Consider the following 19,751-nt stretch of genomic DNA (forward strand, 5'->3'; position numbering starts at 1 on the left):
CGCAGTCACCGCCCCCGAGGGCGGCTCTGGGAGCTGTAGTCCTGCCGCCGGGACGGGGCGGACCCGTGGCCGGGCGCGCAGGCGCGGCGGGGCCGGGGCCGGGGCCGGGGCCGGTGGGGTGTGCGCAGGACGGTCGCGGGGAGCGGAGAGTGCCGGGGGCCGCTGCGATGCTGCTCTACCGCTGCCCGTCCGCCGGCCGAGGTAACGCGCCGGGCCTGGCTGCAGGGCCCGGGGTAGGCTGGGCTGGGCTGGGCTGGGCTGGGCTGGGCTGGGGCGGCCGCTCGGCGCGGCGGGTGGGGCCGGCGGCTGGCGCGGTGCCGAGGCAGAGCAAAGGTCGCGGCTGGGTCGCGCCAGTGTCGGGGCCTGAGCGGGGCCGGCGAGCGGGGACCCCGGGGCTCCCCCTGCCCGGGGCTCCCCCTGACCGGAGGCGGGAGGACAGCGCTGTGCGTGACCGCTGCCCGCGCCCCAGCTCTGTGACAATGACCTGGGTTAGTCACCTGCAGCCGGGTGCGTGAAAGATGGGCGGGTTTTTTGAGCGACGCTAGGTGTCACCTACTCTGAAGAGTGAAATAAAGCAGTGGAATGAGTGTCCTTGCTTGGGAAGTAGATGTGGAGACAGCATCCCGACAGCTGTACTAAAGAGCTGCCGCAGAGCAAAGTTTCTCCTTGGGGATCGCTTGGTTCTTGCAGGCGTGCCCCATCTCCTTCCGAGTCCGTGAGCTCAGGCACTGCCCTGACTGGGGAAGAATCTCCCCGTCCAGTCTTTGCACCCACCTCTGTTATTATCAGACGTGTTCAGAACAGAGTTTCACTTGTTTTGCATATGTGCAAAATAACTGGGTTTTTTATTGTTTTGGTTTTTGGGGTTTTTTTTGTTTGTTTGTTTGTTTGATTTTAGTATGCTGTGTGATTCTTAGTACGATCAGTTATGGTCAAATAAAAAAATCCTAAAAGTTAAGTTTTGTAATATATGCGTATGGATGTATTTGTTATCGACCTTGTAGAGTACTTGTACTCAGATCCTGTCTGGTTGCAGGTAAAAGGTAACTAGGAATTATGAGGTGGTATGATAATAATGTTGGTTAGGTACAGAATGCCTGTTAAGGAACCAACATGGATTATACTTGCTACCTTGTGTATATAGACCTCTGTCCTGTCACTAGGCAGGGTTATGGCACAGGATGCTTGTGCTGGCCTTGCTGATTGCCATTCTCAGCTAAACATTTCAGTCATGCATGCTGGTGATTTTACTTATGTAGTTGTACAGAAATATTCCACTTTAAATATGATGTTATTATTATTCTTCTTCCCTGAAAATAGAGAATTTTTTAGGGAAGGAAAATTACTAGTCAATGTGCATGAGTTCACAGGTCTTTTAACTATAACTAGTTTTCATACTAACCATACTAGGGTTTTTTATTACAAATCACATGCATTTATTATTTCTTTCTAAAAGAGGAAAATGATGACATGTAAGAGCCCTCTGAAAAGAGTCCTGGTTTGATAATTTGAAACTTTATTTTCATCCATTTGCTTACAAAGAAATTCTGATTTGTTGTCCCAGCAATTACTCTATCTGCAGCAAAGGTAAAGGTTTTGTATCTGCTGTTCCTAGCTTTGGCTAAGCACACTTGTGTTCGAGTCTGTGCTTTTACTGCAGACCATGGCATGTACTTTAGATGAACTGTATTGTTTTAGTAGCCCAAGCTGTGTGTCTCAATATATTTTGAGATGTCAGAGCTAAACTTGCATGGCCTGTTTCTACCATTGTTTGGTCACTTTTAATGCAGTCTGAAATACACCTTTTGAAGTTCAAAATGAAATCAGAATTTAAAGTATGTTTCATCTGTGTATACACATATTATCCTATGTCAGCTGTGCATGGCTGGCCTGTGTACTGAATAAAGAATGCTTAAAGGGGAAGCTTTTTTTTTTTCCATGATAAAAAATTACATGGCATTCTCTTAACTTGAAAATTAAAAAATCTGTGTTTATTGTTCCTCATCTTCATATCACCTGGTAGCCTTTGGGAGGGGGAAGCAGTCATATTTATTATGCTACTTGTGTCTCTGATATTTCGAGAAATTTGGAAAACTACTGATTTGACAAAGTTGTTTCTGGTTTTTGCAGCACGTCAGTGCTTTCATGCTCTAAAGTTGATAAAGAAAGATTGCCTTCTGTCACCGTGTGTCTCACGATGTGCCTCTACTGCCTCTGTGCCTCGCATAACTACACATTACACAATTCATCCTCGGGACAAAGACAAGCGATGGGAAGGTAAAAACATTGCATTCTTTGAAAGCTGCTTTATTCTTATTGTCATTGCTGAGTTTTAAAGACACTAAAATGTGTTGCTGGTTTTTTCTCTTTATGGAAATTCTCTATGTTTAAATACAGTAGTATTAATATTTCAAAGGAATTTTTGCTTTCTATCTCACAATAAGTGTCTTTGGTGCTATCAGAAGAAACTATGCTTGTTTTCGTAAAGAAAATGTACAAGCGGCTTTGATTTAGTGATTATCACAAGAAGATTTAGTTTTCTTCAGTATGTATCTGCTTGGGTTTTACAGTTGTTCTTACTGTGAGGGTTTAGGTTTAGTGAGAGAGAGGTTGGAAGAAATTGGAGATCGGATTATGTTATAATTTCTTTTCTATTGAAGGGGTAAACATGGAAAGATTTGCTGAAGAAGCTGATGTTGTCATTGTTGGAGCAGGCCCTGCAGGCCTTTCTGCAGCCATTCGACTCAAACAGTTGGCTGCTGAGCACAGCAAGGAAGTGCGTGTTTGTCTGGTGGAAAAGGCTTCTCAGATTGGTGCACATACATTGTCTGGTGCTTGTCTTGAGCCAAGGTCCTTAGAAGAACTCTTTCCAGACTGGAAAGAGCGAGGGGTATGTATGAGCATGTAAACACCAAAGTTTGTTATTAGAGTGTAGTGAGCTTCATATCTGACTCATTCTGGTATGAGTCAGTACCAGGTACCATTAGTAATTAGTACCATTTTAAATACATTGATGGAACAAAACAAAAATGGGTGCCTTCTTTTTAGTCTGTTTCCTGTAGTTCAACAATGCTAAAAGTTTTCTGTCCACACAGATATGCTTTGCTCTTTTCTGTATTAGTCCTACTGCATATACACAATATGTCTGGTGCAGCCTGGGGTGCCCTGCACTTGCTGCCTTTGTGCAAAATCCAGCTCCTGTGTACAAGCAGGAAGATGTTTGATCCTTACCAATGATCCTTACCAGATCACTGGATCTGTACAATAGCTTTTTGTAGAGATGGCACAGAGTACACTGACTTCTGTGCAAGCACTGTGGTGTAACGAAGGCCTAGGCTGATTTTAGGAGGGAGCTATCTGACTTGCAGCCAGCCGCCTGCTATCACCTGAGAGCTGAAAAGTCAGCTGTCAATTCTTTGGTTTGCCTTATGGTGATAAATCTGCAAGTTGAGCTGTCTTCTTTAAAAAGGTCTGGAATATTGATGTAGTACAAGCCTGTGTACAATAGATGTTATTTGCAAAGCCATATTTTTCTTTTTAACCTCAGTGGTTGTGTTGGCTCTTGCTTCATGACTGCTTCATAAAGTACTTTATCTTCTCTCTTGTGATACCTTCCTATAGAAGTGCTTTACTAAATCTGTACTTGACTGCCAGTTTGATAATTTGATTTTGTTCTTTCTATTCGATTGGCTAATAAAACATAACTCTCTACTTCTGTTTTTGTAGGCTCCACTTAATACTCCTGTAACTGAAGACAAATTTGGAATTTTAACAGAGACATCTAGAATTCCAGTGCCAATTCTTCCAGGTAAAGTTTAGTGGGGGAGAAGAGAGTCAGCTTCCTCTGTGTCTTTTTGAACTTCTTCATGAATCAAAACAAATTTGATTTGGTATAGTGCAGCAAGTATATGTAGAATGTAATAGGTTACAGTGATACACTCTGTGTAGGTGATAGCTCCAATAACACATGAGAGTACCTGGAAGATGATAGCTGTAATATCTGCTTTGGGTATTTTGCTTAGTAATTTTATGTGTGTGTGTGTTTTTTTGCCTAGGACTTCCAATGGTTAATCATGGAAATTACATAGTACGTCTGGGCCACCTTGTGAGTTGGCTGGGTGAACAAGCAGAAGCTTTGGGTGTTGAGATATATCCAGGCTATGCAGCAGCTGAGGTACTAATGACATCAGTGTGTGTTTATGAAAAGTGGCCTTAGACCCCCCTTCAGTGCAGTCATGATGATGTACCAGTGCAACATTCCTTTTAACTGATACATATTGTGAAAACTGTGTTTCTCTGTCTAAATTCCCTGGCTTAGATCTAGCAAAGTGGAAATGGATTATACAGTATGTGACTAAATACATAATCTTCATGTTTGATCATTAAAGAAGTCATAGTTTGGCCATTATAAGTCATAGTGTGTAGAAGTTCTGCTTTAGAACTTTCAGTGAATAGATTCTAAGTACAGTTTCATTACAATGTTTTTTGTTTTTTTCAATATTTCCAAAGGTACTTTTTCATGAAGATGGTAGCGTGAAAGGGATAGCAACTAATGATGTAGGCATTCAGAAGGATGGAGCACCTAAAGTAAGTATCTATCTTCCCCATAACTAGGGGTCTAATTATGGAAATTGTGATACATCTGCTTCTACTGCCAGCAGTAGTCTTGCTGCAGCATAAGAAGAGTTGTAAAATTCAATACCTGTCCTCCCTCTCTATTTAATTGGATTGATTACCTCTGAAAGTTCTGGTCTCAGAACATTGTAAAATTCTTCCAAGATTAGTAGAAAAAACATTTTCAGAAAAGTTATCTTGAAGGAGATTATGTAAGGGTGTTTTGGCATATGTGAAATCTGCGAACAAGGGAAAGAACTCCAGGAACCCCTGGAAAAAAGGTCCAAAGGTGAAATAGAAAGCTTTAGTCCATCTGGTAACTAGCAACATGTAAGAGAGTGTGCTTCTGGCTGGTTTGGTTTCCTTGATATTTACAGCTGCAGTTGCACTTGCTGACAGTCTGTCTACCTTGCTGGGACAAGGTACACACTTGAGTCTTTATACCTTTATGCTGGTTGGTCGTGTTTCTGCATCCAGAAGGTGACTACCTGCCCTAAGTGTCAGACTTGGGATTTTTTGGTTTTTTGGTGGAATCCAGAACCTGCCCTACGTGTGCTGTTTCCTTGTATAATATGCTGGGAGAATGTAGCATCTCAGAGTTACTTGGAACAACTTTCACAGAGAATTATTTGACTACATAAATTAGGAGTACAAGTTTTTTCTTAACATTCACTTTCTTTTTTATAAAGTTTCATTCGAGTTTCCTAGAGTTTCCAAGAGGTATTCACTTTCACGTGAAGTGTGGGCTATTTTTCCCCATTTAAGGCAGGGAGTGAGAAGAAAAGAATCGTTCTTGCTGTGAGAGAATATAGCCAGTGGAGGAGTAATGTATTTTTCCAGTGTAATATTGTGTATCTGCTGTAGGGGACAGACATGCTCTTGTTTTCCAGTGCATGCTTTGTCCAGAAGGTGGCACAAATAACCTGTGCAGTTTCTGCTGTAGTGAAGCTTCATTGGGAGTTTAGGTTTGTTCTAAGACAGGAAGGAACAATTTTAGGTGTATTTCTTAAGATTCTCAAAACATAGATTCATTTTTTTCCCATTTGTTCTGGGAGAATATGTCTCTTAACTTCTTTAATGTACATAATGAGTATGCCTCTACTGCATTTTGTTTAGTGCACTATCACCCAATTCAAGTATTTTATCTGTCAGGTCAGCTGGTATTATCTCCAGTTCATAAAGGCACAGGTAAATAGATGTAGTTTGTATAACCTCCAAGGCAAGAATACCTTCAATGTGTTTATACAGGGCCTAATCAAATAGACTGTGGTTAATGAGTAGATTTTCACCTTGTCGTCAGCACCAACCAAATAAAAATGACAGTGCTAAAAATGAATTGTAGAAAGTTGCACATTGATTCTTGTTTTGATACTGGAGAAGGTTGTTAACTATGAAATACAACTCTATCATATTACTGAAATGTTTCAAATGAATGAATTTCTAATATTTACAATGTGGAGTTGTAGTTAATTTGTTTTATATAAAGCTACTTCAAAGTGGACACTATATATTGAAGTGGTAACTCTTGTTTAGTATTTTATAAAATTAATTCATGTTCACATTGACATGAAATTCAAAGAGTACAAAAGATTTCACAAAATCCTGTGACTCCTATTTAAATGCAATTCTCAACTAGAGGAAACATTTTCATTTGTAAGTTGCAAGTAGATTGCACCTGAGAGACAATTCAAAACAAAATCAGAAAGCTTCTTTTGAACCTATGCTGTCTTACCTTGAGATGGTTTAATTGGGTACTGCTGAAGAGCTTAATCCAAAATTGTTTTCCTTGTCTTTTTCAACATTTAACTTTCTGACTGAAATCAAGCTTTTTTTCTTATTAAAAATTTTTAAACATAATCTGTATTGGAGTAACATCATTATTCTGAATTAGTGGGTCCTTTTGGGAGCTGGGGTGATTCAGGTTTTTCAGATACGGTAGTTTTGTCTAGTCTATGTCACGTGTGTTGGGGCACACACACACAATGTTTTATTGTAGTGTGACTTCATGAGCAAAAATTAAAGTGTGAGGTTACAGGTAAAGATTCTGTGTCTGTCAGGGTTCCTTTGCACCTTGTGAATGAGCAGATTTGATATAAGTACCCTCTGATCGAAAGATTTTCAGTGATGAATAGCCATTCACTGTGGGGCTGCTTTACTGGAATCTCCTTCCAAGATTTCTCAGGGGTGCATCGTGGTTAGGTGGAAAGGACAACTGAACTAGAACCAAATTGGCAACGGTTTGTAGGTTCTGAGCTGTGCTACCAAGTAGTGTAAATCACTTTATTACTCTCCATTTTCTTGCTGTGAGTTTGGTGTGTCACAGACCTAACTGCTGATGAAATGTTGTACTTTTTGCAGGCTACCTTTGAAAGAGGCTTGGAACTCCATGCTAAAGTCACAGTCTTTGCTGAAGGTTGTCATGGACATCTAGCCAAACAGCTGTACAAAAAATATAATCTAAGGGAGAATTGTCAACCGCAGAGCTATGGCATTGGTTTAAAAGAGGTATCACTTGCATAATTTCAACAATTAAAGAAATTACTGTAAGACTTTAAGGTAGATTCCGTTTGCTTTCTAGCTGATTTGTGTAAGACAAAAGAATTAAAGAATTTGAGTTACACTTTCAGAATCTTTGCTGTTCTGAAGCTGATCAGAGCAGATGCTCCCTGAATGTCGTGACTGTTCCATTTCAGCTGCTGCTTCCCTTGTATCTGTTATAACTAGAGATACCTGTGAATCTGCTCTGTTAACATTTTCAAATTACGGTCGTTTGTGAAATCTGTTTTCCAAACGTGTACTAAATGAGAAAGGGATTTGTGCTGCCTAGTTTTGGGGGGATTTAGTACATGAGGAAGGAAGAAGATGCACTCTGTGGGCTTTCTGGATGTTAGTGGAAAAGAGAGAGAAGAGCTGTTTCAGATGATGGATGAATCGTGATCTCTGAAGCACCTTCTGGATGAGCCTTTCTTTAAAAAAAAAAAACTCCATTGGGCAATATAAAATTGGGATAGGAATGAGGTTTCCTTTTTAAAATGTTCTATACTCAGGAAATATCACTCATGAAAAAGAGCAGTATTATTTTAGAATATGTTCAGAATTTTGACTATAGCATATTCTATATTACTTTAGTATATGCTTACAGCTACTAAATGTTTGTTACATGATTAGTTTACACTTCTGTACAGAATAACAACTCTGTAAATATGACATAATCTTAGTTCCAGTGTCTAATACTGAAATTGTCATTAAAGAAGAGTTTTCCTGTAGAGTTCCCTTGCTTCCAGATGAGACTATGTCTGCTTTGGCGAATGGTGCAGTCCAGTAGGAGTGGATCTGAAGTAGTTGGTGCTGATGAGCTGATATCTGTACTATGCACGCCTCAGATTTATTTTTACTTTGGACTAGCTGTGATCTAGTCCCATAGACTGAGTGCTGTTTCATGATTGGAATGCTTTAGATGAGTTTTAGGACCCTGTCTTTTAGTTTCACATTGAAGGAATCCAGTTCATGCCTTCCACAGCTGCTGTTTGATGTGAGTCAAAGCACAGCAAGTGGAAGGAATCAGAAGTCCTGCTCAAAAATGTTCTCTTGAATCTAGACTGGAACATTACTGATCGGCCCCCATGCTTGAGCTGATCTTATAGCACTCAACTGCCCTCCTGTCATTAGACAGTGCATGGCACATACCTCCATGGTGCAAAGATGTTTTGTGAAGTGAGCAGAAAATGGACTCCTGAAAACATGAAAATGCTTCTCTGAGTTCACCATGGGTCATTGTAGCACTGGAAATGTGTAGGAGACAGCAGAGACGTTTGACAGAAAATATTTAGATCAACTCGGGTATATTGCTTTGTCCTGACCTTCAAAAGCTCACAAGGTAATTCATACAATCATATGAAAAAATAATACTGTCAAACAAAAAAGTCAATATAAGCATTGCATTCTGTGGCAGAAGTATCTGTCAAAGTCAGTAATATTAGGAGTCTTGTGGTTGTATGAAAATTTTGGGTGTAGTACTGGAGTCTGTCACATTTTCTGATACACAGCATTTAAAGAAAAAAGGGTATTGGGAAAATCTTAAATGGTAATCCAAAAAACTATGCTGAACAGTTGGTATTCTTGCATTGCTCATAAGAGTAAATTAAGTTTCTCCTATATGTAATTCTGTGTTTGTCCTTCAATACATATTGAAAGATCATTACTTTGCAATCTGAAGTATTTTTTTGGTTATTTTCATTTCAGTTATGGACTATTGATGAAAAGAAATGGAAACCAGGAAGAGTGGAACATACTGTAGGCTGGCCTTTAGACAGACATACATATGGAGGATCCTTTCTTTATCACTTAAATGAGCGTGAGCCTTTAGTTGCTCTTGGATTTGTGGTAAGTGAAGTTAGTTTTTTCATTCTTGCTTGTTGTTTGATCTTCATTTTATGCAGTTTCTTTTCTCTGTTTTAATGAGAAAATGTAAATACAAGAATAGGAACAGACCAAATTTAGTCCTTTCTCAATCTTGAGTGTGCTTATGCCCCCCATAGGGGCATGATTCCCCATTAGGGAAGGCTAATTTGTTATATTGATCTGTCTTTAATCTAGTGTCTTTTATTGAGACCAACTAGAAAACTTATGAGTAATTTCTTTGCAAACCAAGCCAATTTTGGTAATGGGAAAACCAAATGACTAATCAAAACTGTGCTGAAAAAAATCTTGTAAATTAGGAAATCGAAATCACATGCAGTTTCTACAGTTCCATTTCCTAATTCATGTGTCAGCCTTGTGTGTAATTCCACTTTTTGAGAGAAGCACATACAGTGGAAGCACTGCAGTGCTACAAGCATTGCCCCTTTAATTTCTGAGCTCTTCACTTTGTTTTTGGTATTCTCTACCCCTGTTGGAATTGCTCTCTCTAGCAACTGCCTGCCTGAATTGGGCAGGTAGGTTCTTCCTGCTTATTGCCACTTTATCAGAAGCAGTGAGATCACTAGAGGTAGTCTGGTGTCATTCTGGCAGCCAGGTGATACAAAGAGCAAGAATTGGAAGTATTCTCTTATCACCTACAGTCAAAACGAAAAATTCACTGTTTACCCTGTGCACGTGCTTGAACACAGATGTTGTAAGAGTCAAGCATACAAATTGGACTTTCAGCAGCATGGGACTGACACTTCTGTCTCCTAGATTTCAGAAGGATTACAGAGTGTGTTGAAAAATTCCATGTTTGTCTATCTGTTCTGTAAGAAGCATTGAAAAATACTTGTTAGCTTTCTCAGACACACACACTTGTCCTGTACAGATTTCCAGCATTGGAATTAATAAGTACATACAGTAGATACTCAAATTCTGTTTGATTTAGAAGGGCTGAGAGCTCTGATTCTCACAGAGAATGGTAGGTAATCGGTAATGTCCATATTCTCTCCAGAGAGGAAAAAAATCAGCCTCTGTGTGAACTAACAATCACTTTTTTTGTCTTTGAATTTTATACCTATTTCAGACTGAGATTATTCTTGTAGTAGGGTGGTTTTATCCTTATTTTGAAATTTGTTCATTAATTTTGTCTTGTCAGCAGCACAGATGCGAGCACTGCTGTAAAAGCAGTAAGCTGCCACAGATACCAAAGTCTTGATTGCTGCTGACTCATGATGTATTTTGTTACTTTTCTCCAATAAAGCTCACAGGAACCAGAAATAATCCCTTTCTCAAAAGAGAAAAAATCAGCAAGAGAATTCTTTTGAAGAGTATCTTAAAGATGGCAAATGCAGAGTATATATTTGGGCAAATTCTCAAATGCATGAGAATCCTGGGCATCCAGCCCACTGGCAATCTTTTTTCCCAATTTTCTGCTTTCATCATTGCTCCCCTGTGCTTTATTACAATGGCTCACCTAATTGGAAATTATAATTGATTACTAAACAATTTTAAGAACTGTTTAAAGTATGAGAGCACAAGGACATAACAATCAAAAAATAATTGTTTACCTCTTTTTTCAGCTTTTTTAGGGCAGAGGTATGAAATACAAATTTAAAACAACTTTTGCTGCTTATCCCACTGAATCAGGTTTAATTTAATCCCTTTTATACTAAAGACAGATAAAATTAAGTTACAATGCAATTAAATATTTTCCATATTTCAGGTGGGGATGGGAGAAGATTTGTAGCAGCAAATTTTCAGATTTGCTTCTGCTGTACCATTTATAGAATGTATTTTTGGCAGTACTTTAAGTAGAAATATCCTGAGGTTGCTTTAGAATAAAATAGATTTAAAGACTTGATGTGGCAATATGCAATTGTTTTAATTTCAAAATTTTGTTGAAACGTCATACCTTATCTTTTATTAATGTGCACTTTTTCTTTTTTTTAAGGTTGGTTTAGACTATCAGAATCCCTATTTGAATCCATTTAGGGAATTTCAGAGGTGGAAGCACCATCCTAGTGTACAGCCTACTTTGGAGGGTGGGACAAGGATTGCCTACGGTGCCAGAGCATTAAATGAGGGCGGTATCCAGGTAATTTTTTTCACTAAGTTTTTATCTTTGAGTTTCTGTGGCCATATATTTAGTGCAGTAGATTTGGGTTGCATGATATACCAAATGTTTTGCTGGACAGAAAAACCTTGTTGTCTTGGTGGGTACTGGCTGCTGAGATTTGCTATACTTAGGCTCTGTCATACTGAAAATCTTCTGACATATTCACTTTACTTTCTAAATGAAATACAGAATCATCGAAACATTTAGATTGGAAAAGACCATTAACATAATTGAGTCCAGTAACTAGTCCACCACTGAACCATGTCCCTAAGTGCCACATCTATATATCTTACCCAGGGATGGCAACTCAGCCACTTTCCTGGGCAGCTTGTGCAAGTGTTTGACAACCCTTCCTGTGAAGATATTTTTCCTAATATCCAATCTAAACATCCTGTGGCACAACTTGAGCCCCTTTCCTCTCTTCCTGTCACTTCTTACTTGGGAGACACTTACCTCAGTGTGTCCTTCTTCCAGGTGATTGTAGAGAGCCATAACGTCCCCCCTGAGCCTCCTTTGCTCCAGGCTAAACACCCCCAGCTCCCTCAGCTGCTCCTCACATGACCTGAGCTCCAGGCCCTTGGGGAACTCTGTTGCCCTGCCCTGGACACACTCCAGCAATCCAATGCTTGTGAGGGGCCCAAAACTGGACAAAGGATTCAAGACAGAGCATCACCAGTGCCAGCTACAGGGGAATAATCACTGCCCTGGTCCTGCTGGCCACACTATTTGTGATCCAAGCTAGGATGCCATTTGCCTTCTTGGCCACCTGGGTGCATGCTGGCTCACGTTCAGCTGGCAGGACTTCCCATGTCCCTTTTGCTGGGCAGTTTTGCAGTCACTGCCCCAAGCCGAAGGTACTGCATGGGGCTGTTGTAACCCAAGGACAGGACACAGCACTTTGCCTTCTGGATGTCAGTATAATCAGTCTTGGTCCATGGATCAGTCCTTTCCAAATCCCTCTGCAGCAGATCAACATTCCCACCCAGCTTTATGCAGTCTGCAAAAACTGACTGAGGGTGCACTCAGTCCCCTTGTCAAGGTCATTGATAACGATGTTAACCAGGTCTGGCCCCAGTACTGAGCCCTGGGGAACCCCACTAGGGACTGGCTGCCAACCAGATATAATTCCATTCACCAGCATTCTCTGAGCCCAGACATCCACAGAGTTTTTTTTACCCAGCAGAGTATTTGTCCAAGCCATGAGCAGCCAGTGAAGTGGAACTGATGTTGCAGTCAAGTATGTTCAGCAGCAAAGATGCCACAGACAATCTTTTGTTTTACCTGGAATCTTGGGGAAGGCAGGGTAGTACCACTGATCTGTTCCTGTGGGGCCATCCAAATTACTTGTTTATCCCAGCAAAAGAAGCTCCTTTTCAGTGCTTGAGCCTTAAGTCACTGATGGTGCTGAAATTGTAATGTAGTTTGGCAGGTAAATCTTTACCTCTTCAAGTACAAATACCTTGAGTTTCTTTCATGCACACCTTTGAATTTCTGCTTTCTTGGGAGGTAGAATACTTAGTTCATTTTGTTAACTTAAGTAGTGCAAAAGGTAAAATTTTGAATGTGTATTCATCAAGTCTTAAGGTGAATTGAAAGGGCTGGAAAAAAAAAATGGTCTGGAGTTAATATTTAACAATTTTGAAGTACTTCCAACCTGTTAGCTTCTCATCTTGAAGCACAGGGCATGGCAGTATGTTCTGTACTCCCAGATCCATCTTCCAGATGGTCCTTTCAGTTTGGACCTTAAAACTAGCCTGGGTGTTCATGACCTGCATCCTGTCATGTGTGTGGGGCCATGCCACTCTGCCCTCTGACTACTTTGCCTTTCCTTTGTGAATCTCTTCTTAGTATAAATGTGGCTTCACACAGTTTTTGCAGTACAAGCAGAATTTCATCACAGCGACACTCTTGTCACAGTCATGTGGAGTTAGGCTTTGACCCCAGTGTGCATTCCTGGCAGTGAGTCACGTGGATTCAGGAAGCAACTTCTTGATTACACCCATGCTGCACATTTAATCAATCTGAGTGTTGATTTTGTCCACTCTGCAGTGGAAATATGTCATATCACATTGCAACACAACTGTGTTACTGACTTACTTCAAAAACCAATGCCACTCCATTATTAACACAGATATGATGCAAAATACCAAGATGGTTTAATCTAGACTTTTATGCAAGAGGGGTTTCTTTTCCACCCTGTGCACTGGTTTCTCTATCACACATAGTCATGGAATTTCTGGCTTTGGTGAAGTAGCCAGATTGTGCCTTTAGTTGCACCCTCCTTATATTCAAAACCTATAGCTGAAAGAACACAGTATTTTTTTAAGTCACTTACAGACATTGTGCTAAGTTACACAGTAGAACTACAGATCTTGCACATCTCTGCCTCATCTTTGGACATCTTTGCTGGATTTAAACCAATATGTCCCTTAATTTGCATTGTTCCTTATATAAAAGCATGCTTTGCTTTTTTGGTTTTTTGGTGGGTTGTTTGTTGTTTTTTTTTTATTTCCTGTAAATAGATTTGTCTAGGTGATCATGAAGTCACTCTTTAAAAGACTTTTTTTAATACATGGCTTCAGTAAAAAAAAGCTTTATTGATGATTCACTTAGGAAGAGTTTTAAGATTAGCTCTTCTTTTGCACGTGTTTCTTTGATTAATAACTGTAGCAGTCTGACTCATTTGTATCACTGTAGTCCAGGAATATTTTCTTATGTAAGTCATTCTATAACTCCAGTTTTTGATTTTTGGTAACAGAATTGCATCAAAGAGGTGTATAGAGTTACCATCAACCTCAGCTTTTTTGTTATAGATAACCTTATGACCATGATCTTCAGTCTGTAGCACAGAGTGAAGGTTGAGACAGAGTGCACATGTTTTTTAATGTATGTGGAAGGAAGGATAGGAGTTTAGTAATTTAGTCTCTGTAGCTGCTATTTCATATGTTTATTAAAATTGCAAAACAAAGCACTTAAATTCCCATGCACCCTCTATTTTTATCAGGTTTAAGAAAGGCTTAAGAGTTTTGTGGAAAAAAAGGTGTTGCAGTTGTTGAGCAGTGTATGCTGTGAATATTAGGGGGAAAACCTTTACACTGACAACCCATTTAAGTGTCAAATATTAGGCTCACTTAACAGATTTTAGTTATCTGATCTGAGCTAAGGGGAGGAACAACATGAGGTTTCTTGTCTGCCAGCAGGAAACCCTTTGCAGGGAGCAGGTGTCTCCCCTTCTCTAAAGCAGTCTTGTTTTGTGTTTGTATCTCAGGAGCATGATGTGTTTCTTCCACTGACTGGGAAAGCAGGCACCAAGTGCCATAGTACTCATAATAATGAGAATTACTACCAAAGCTGCAGTATGTGCTACCTTTTGTGTTACATGATTCATCTTTAATCTCATTTATTCTTTGGCAGTATGTTGGGTAACTATGTGCATATTACGTGAAACAGTGCTTGCAGAAGAAAAGTATTCGATCACCATCTTTCTGTGCAATTCAGAGAGTCAGTCAAGAAGTCTTTCTATGCTTATGTCAGTGCGGCACCATTGAATCCTAGTAGATAACAGAATGGCTGTTTTCTGTGAAAAGAAAGAACATCCTACATACTTAATCCCTTTGAAATAGTGTTATGTAGCTGAACTTAAAACTTCTTGTCCCAGAAAAGTAAGTTGTAGTTGTGTTTTCAGCCCGAATTACCTTCCCTATGAACCAAATCACTATGTCTCTGATTAAACAAATTGCACAAAAAACAGAGGAAATGCTGTGTAATATAAGTTTTTTAGTGATTGCTATATGACTATACAAAAGTAAGCAGTCCTGGGTGACTAGTAAAGAGGTAATATTTGAACAAGCAGAAGAAACAAAGCTTTTGGTTTGGGTTATCTTAAATTCCAAGGGATATATTTTTTTGACATTTTTCATGAAATTCAACTGTTTGTTTAGTATTTAGGTTACTGAAAAATTAATTCTTTCAGACAGTTTTAATAAAAGCAGGGTGCTAGATTAAGAGGTGTTGCTCAGTACTAAAGACTTCTGGAGGAGAAGGGTATGTTCAAAACTATGATTTGTGTTTGTGACTTGGTATTTCAGTGATTTGATGAGAGTTTTCTGCTCAAAGTTCTGCAGTATTCTGCATTTTGAAGCTGTTCCCAGTCTCAAATCTCAATCACCTTGGTAGCTGAGGTATTCCTTAGTTAATATAGGTGTATAACGTAGTATATTAATACTATTGACCTGATATTTGGAATTAACCTTGGCTATGTTACATTTGTGAGTGGACCATACTCAATGACATTATGCTTACAGAATGGGAGTAAGATGGTGATTTTGCACCCAAATGTCTTGGTTGGCTGTGAGCAAATTCTAAAATAAGGAGGAGGGAGACAGGCATGGTAACATGGTGCAATTTCACAGAAAAAGATTTGTGGAGAAAAGCACTGTGAAGTGAGAACAACTTACTGTGGGTAAATCAGGGAAACAAATGGGGGTTTGGGGTTTTTATTTTAAAGAATTCACTTAAGGTTGAAGGAGGAAAACCACATCAGTGGGTGACACTACTGGAGTTTTGCTGCAGATGAGGCAGCTAGAGAGAGGATATAAGGAAAATGTCACTTTCATACATACTCAGCACAAGTACAGTGTCTGTATTCTTATATCTTCCTATATATCAAATTCTATAAGTGGAGTAACTGGTGTCTCTTTAGAGAGTGCACATGTCAAGTCTGCAAATGGAAAGGACACTCAAGCCTTATGCCGGAATTTAATTTCCAGAATGTTATTTTCACTTTAACAAAGAAGAACAAAACAATCCCCTTTCTTTCTGTTTTTTCTTCAGTCAATACCCAAACTCACCTTCCCAGGTGGATTATTAATTGGCTGCAGTCCTGGACTCATGAATGTTCCCAAAATCAAAGGAACACATACTGCAATGAAAAGTGGCATGTTGGCTTCAGAAGCCATTTTTAGTCAATTAATCAATGAAAATCTCCAATCAAAGACAATAGGTAAGATCACTGTACTTCGAGTTGTAATTATCTTGTGTTCAATTAGAACCACCACCAACTAACAGCACTGATTAATCTGGCTGAATGAATTAGTTGGAAATGTGAATAAATAATGAAATGGGTATGTTTAAAATATATTTTATTGTTTATTTACTATCAATAATGTTAAATTATTTAAGAAAGAAATTAATATTTGCTCAGTAATTCATAAGTATTGATCCTGCTGCTAGAAGCTGTAATGACCATCTGAAAAATAAGCTTATGCTTCCTGAATAAGGAAACAAGAATAGTTGGGTTCCTACAAACACAATAAAAAGTAGTGCTTTATGATTCAGAAAGTGTTACTGAAAGCCTGCTGAAACAGGCAAAACAAAAGGAATAGATTAAATGTAAGTAAAACAGCGTGAGATTTTTCAAATTTTCTCTTACTGTTATTGGGATCCTGTTTTCATTCAGTCCTTTTAGTTATCTCAGTTTGAGACTACATATATTTTATTTTATACATAACACAAGCACATTGTAGTAATTCCCTGGTCCTGACCACCTTGTAGTGATTTGTTTAAGCCCTAGTTGTCCCCTTAAATCTGTTAATAAAGTCTGAAGAGAGAGAGAATTAGAATTTCAGTCACTCTGGAGATGAGACACTATAGTCAGGTGCCACATGATGATTATTTTGGAAATCTCCCCTCTGTACTGGTGGATTCAGGCCTAATGAGTTCTTATTCAGCTGAAATGCACCATATACACAGACGGCGTGCTGAACAATTAAAACTTCAGCTAGGCATGCTAAAATGCTTAGAATCCATCTGAAGCTATAAACATTGTTGGTGGGTAGTGTGCCATTCTTGTTTGATTTGTTTTATATGATGTTTTTCAGTCTTGTCAAGACTGGACTCCTACAGCCCGCTTTCTTCTCTTTGCGGGAATTTGCTTTATGGCAAATATGGACTGAAGCATGCTTTTCATATGTAGACATCACTTAAAACTGATTATTTAGAACATTTATTCCTATAAAGTAGTAATGGAGAATGGTGAAGGGAAAGCTCTCAAATAATTTTCATTTGAAGAAACATTATTTTTTTAGATAATTACTTGACTTTAACTACACTGTGTTAAGTGTGAAATGTCTTTGTAGTATTTGTAAAGAATACAATCAAAGAGTTTAAATCCAAACTTTGCAGTCTCATGAATGTGCTGATTACAAAGGGAGAAATTACCTAGCACTGGCATTATCCATTGGGCCACATCCATGGTTACTGAAATGGGACTTTGGTTGCAAAACTTCTTTGGAAAAAGCTTTTGAACCTGACATTAGAATTGCAAATCTGGCTTTGGATCACGGGTAGACTGTCTTGGTCAGCGCTCAGATTCTGTGAGTGAGTAGCTGTTTTCCCATAGAGATGCCAATGTAGCCACCTGTCAGATTATATTTTGCTGAGGTTTGAGACAATTTAATGCTGCTTGTGGCTCATTTAATAGAGGCTACAAAGGAGCAGTGCCAATCTGCCAACAAAATAGGTCTCTTGATTCAAGAGGCTGAAATGTGTTGTCTGGTATATTCCTAGCTTACAGTTCTGAAATTCTCATTTTGCTGATTTTATTGCTAGCAATTGCTTTTATTCAGCATTTATTTTTTATTTCAAGGATAGTCTTGATGTACTGTAGGTACCTAACAAGTAATGTACTGCCTTAGGACTTGATGTGCAAGAATATGAAGAGAACCTGAAAAAGTCTTGGGTCTGGAAAGAGCTGTATGCGGTGAGAAACATCCGACCATCCTGCCATAGCGTACTTGGTGTGTATGGAGGAATGATATATACAGGCATATTTTATTGGCTACTGAGAGGAATGGAACCATGGACATTAAAACATCCAGGTAATTTCATTGTCTCCTGAAGAAGACACTAAATTTTTATGTCAGTCTTTTCTGCTTAGTTTCAGCTAGTGCACATCTGCTCCAGTGGTGAGGCCTTGAAGTGTACAAAAGAAATGGATGATAAAGCATTGAACCAGATGTTGTATTAGCTTACCACAATGTAAATGAAGACATTAAAACATTGTATAACATGGTATAGATTTTTGTCTTGTGAAAAAGGCTACTTTTATGAAGTACTTCATTCTGATGATAAGGGAAGTTAAAACAGCTTCATTAAATTGTTCTTGAGTAATTGCAAATTACAGTAATTCTCTACTGAAATTTATTAAAAATATATTTAGGACCAGATTTTGCTCAGCTCAAGCCAGCCAAAGACTGCACTCCTATTGAATACCCAAAGCCTGATGGAAAAATCAGTTTTGATCTCTTGTCATCTGTGGCTTTAAGTGGTACCAACCATGAACATGACCAGCCCGCTCATTTAACTCTCAAAGATGACAGTGTCCCTGTGAGCAGGAATCTGGCTCTATTCGATGGACCGGAGCAAAGATTTTGTCCAGCAGGTACGTAACAAAAATGTGTGTGTCAGCTGTTTCTGCAAGATCAAAGACTGAGTACTTCAGGAAGGGTCTACCTTCTGGCCTACTACTTACTCCAAGCATTCTATCCCAATTTTCCTCCCAGAAAGGGGTTCAGTTGCAGGTCTTAAAATATGTTAGCAGTACTTCTGTGATGAAATAACTGCTAAACATATTAGAAGAAAATTAAATCACATTAGTAATATACTTCCCTCATTACACTTGCTGGTAAGTAGAGTATACATGCACGGGGAAGCCGTTCAGCAAAGTGACAGCTCCCTTCTTGTCTTTGCAGGAGTCTATGAGTATGTTCCTCTGGAAACGGGAGAAGGATCAAGGCTGCAGATAAATGCTCAGAACTGTGTCCACTGCAAAACATGTGATATTAAAGACCCAAGTCAGAACATTAACTGGGTAGTACCTGAAGGTGGAGGAGGACCAGCTTATAATGGAATGTAAACTAGCAGATCTATTCAGTGACTTCTGATCACCAACAAAGATGTTGGAGTTATTTTATGCTGCAGCGTAATTAATGTACAGCACTGATTTGAATGTTAAAAGAGTTTGAGACTAATGTGCCATTCTGAATTTTACATGACTGTTGCATTAAATGGAAAGTTGGTGCCTTCTGGTTAAACCCTAGCCTTATTTAAGTAGGACTTCTTTACAGGAGCTGTATGGCAGGCAGAAGTTCGTATCAGGACTGACAAAGGAGCTTCGGCTCTTGGATTTACTGCTAAAGTTCAGTGATAGCAGGAGCCATATCCAGAATTGCACATATGGTGGAATAATTTAATACCCACCTTTAAAAAAATATTTTCTCTCTCTAGATGGAGTGATTTACATGTAATCATACCTGGCAGTCAGGGAAATAAATTGGTCTAGAAAACCGTCACTGCTTTGAAGTGTTACATTTTACATCAAATTTACAGTTCTGTTGGATTTTTTCCCTGATGGTAATAGTAGGGAATACGTTTTGTAAAGTGGTTCCAACACAAAATAACACTTGCATCTTCATTCTGTGTCTACCAGCATTTTTATGGATAGGAACTATGAAAATGCCTAAATTCTCTTTGTGTGAAACCAAGCTGCTCTGGAAGCACTGTTAAGCTGTAAAAACAACCACCATTGCTTTTACACATTAGAAAAATACACAAGTTG

At 39.1% G+C, this 19,751-nt stretch overlaps 1 protein-coding gene across 1 annotated transcript; it reads left to right on the forward strand.

Annotated features, from left to right (window-relative positions):
• Positions 1 to 29: 29 nt before the first annotated feature.
• ETFDH (electron transfer flavoprotein dehydrogenase) lies at positions 30 to 19,485 on the forward strand. Its single transcript, XM_058837108.1, has 13 exons — positions 30 to 201; positions 2,131 to 2,277; positions 2,661 to 2,890; positions 3,727 to 3,808; positions 4,056 to 4,174; positions 4,510 to 4,587; positions 6,973 to 7,119; positions 8,857 to 8,997; positions 10,970 to 11,113; positions 15,968 to 16,136; positions 17,830 to 18,012; positions 18,354 to 18,575; positions 18,886 to 19,485. Exons 1-13 carry the CDS (start codon positions 168 to 170, stop codon positions 19,047 to 19,049), a joined length of 1,860 nt encoding a protein of 619 aa, XP_058693091.1. The 5' UTR covers positions 30 to 167; the 3' UTR covers positions 19,050 to 19,485.
• Positions 19,486 to 19,751: the final 266 nt, after the last annotated feature.

This window comes from Poecile atricapillus, chromosome 4 (genome assembly GCF_030490865.1).
Source record: "Poecile atricapillus isolate bPoeAtr1 chromosome 4, bPoeAtr1.hap1, whole genome shotgun sequence".
NCBI classification, from domain to species: domain Eukaryota; kingdom Metazoa; phylum Chordata; class Aves; order Passeriformes; family Paridae; genus Poecile; species Poecile atricapillus.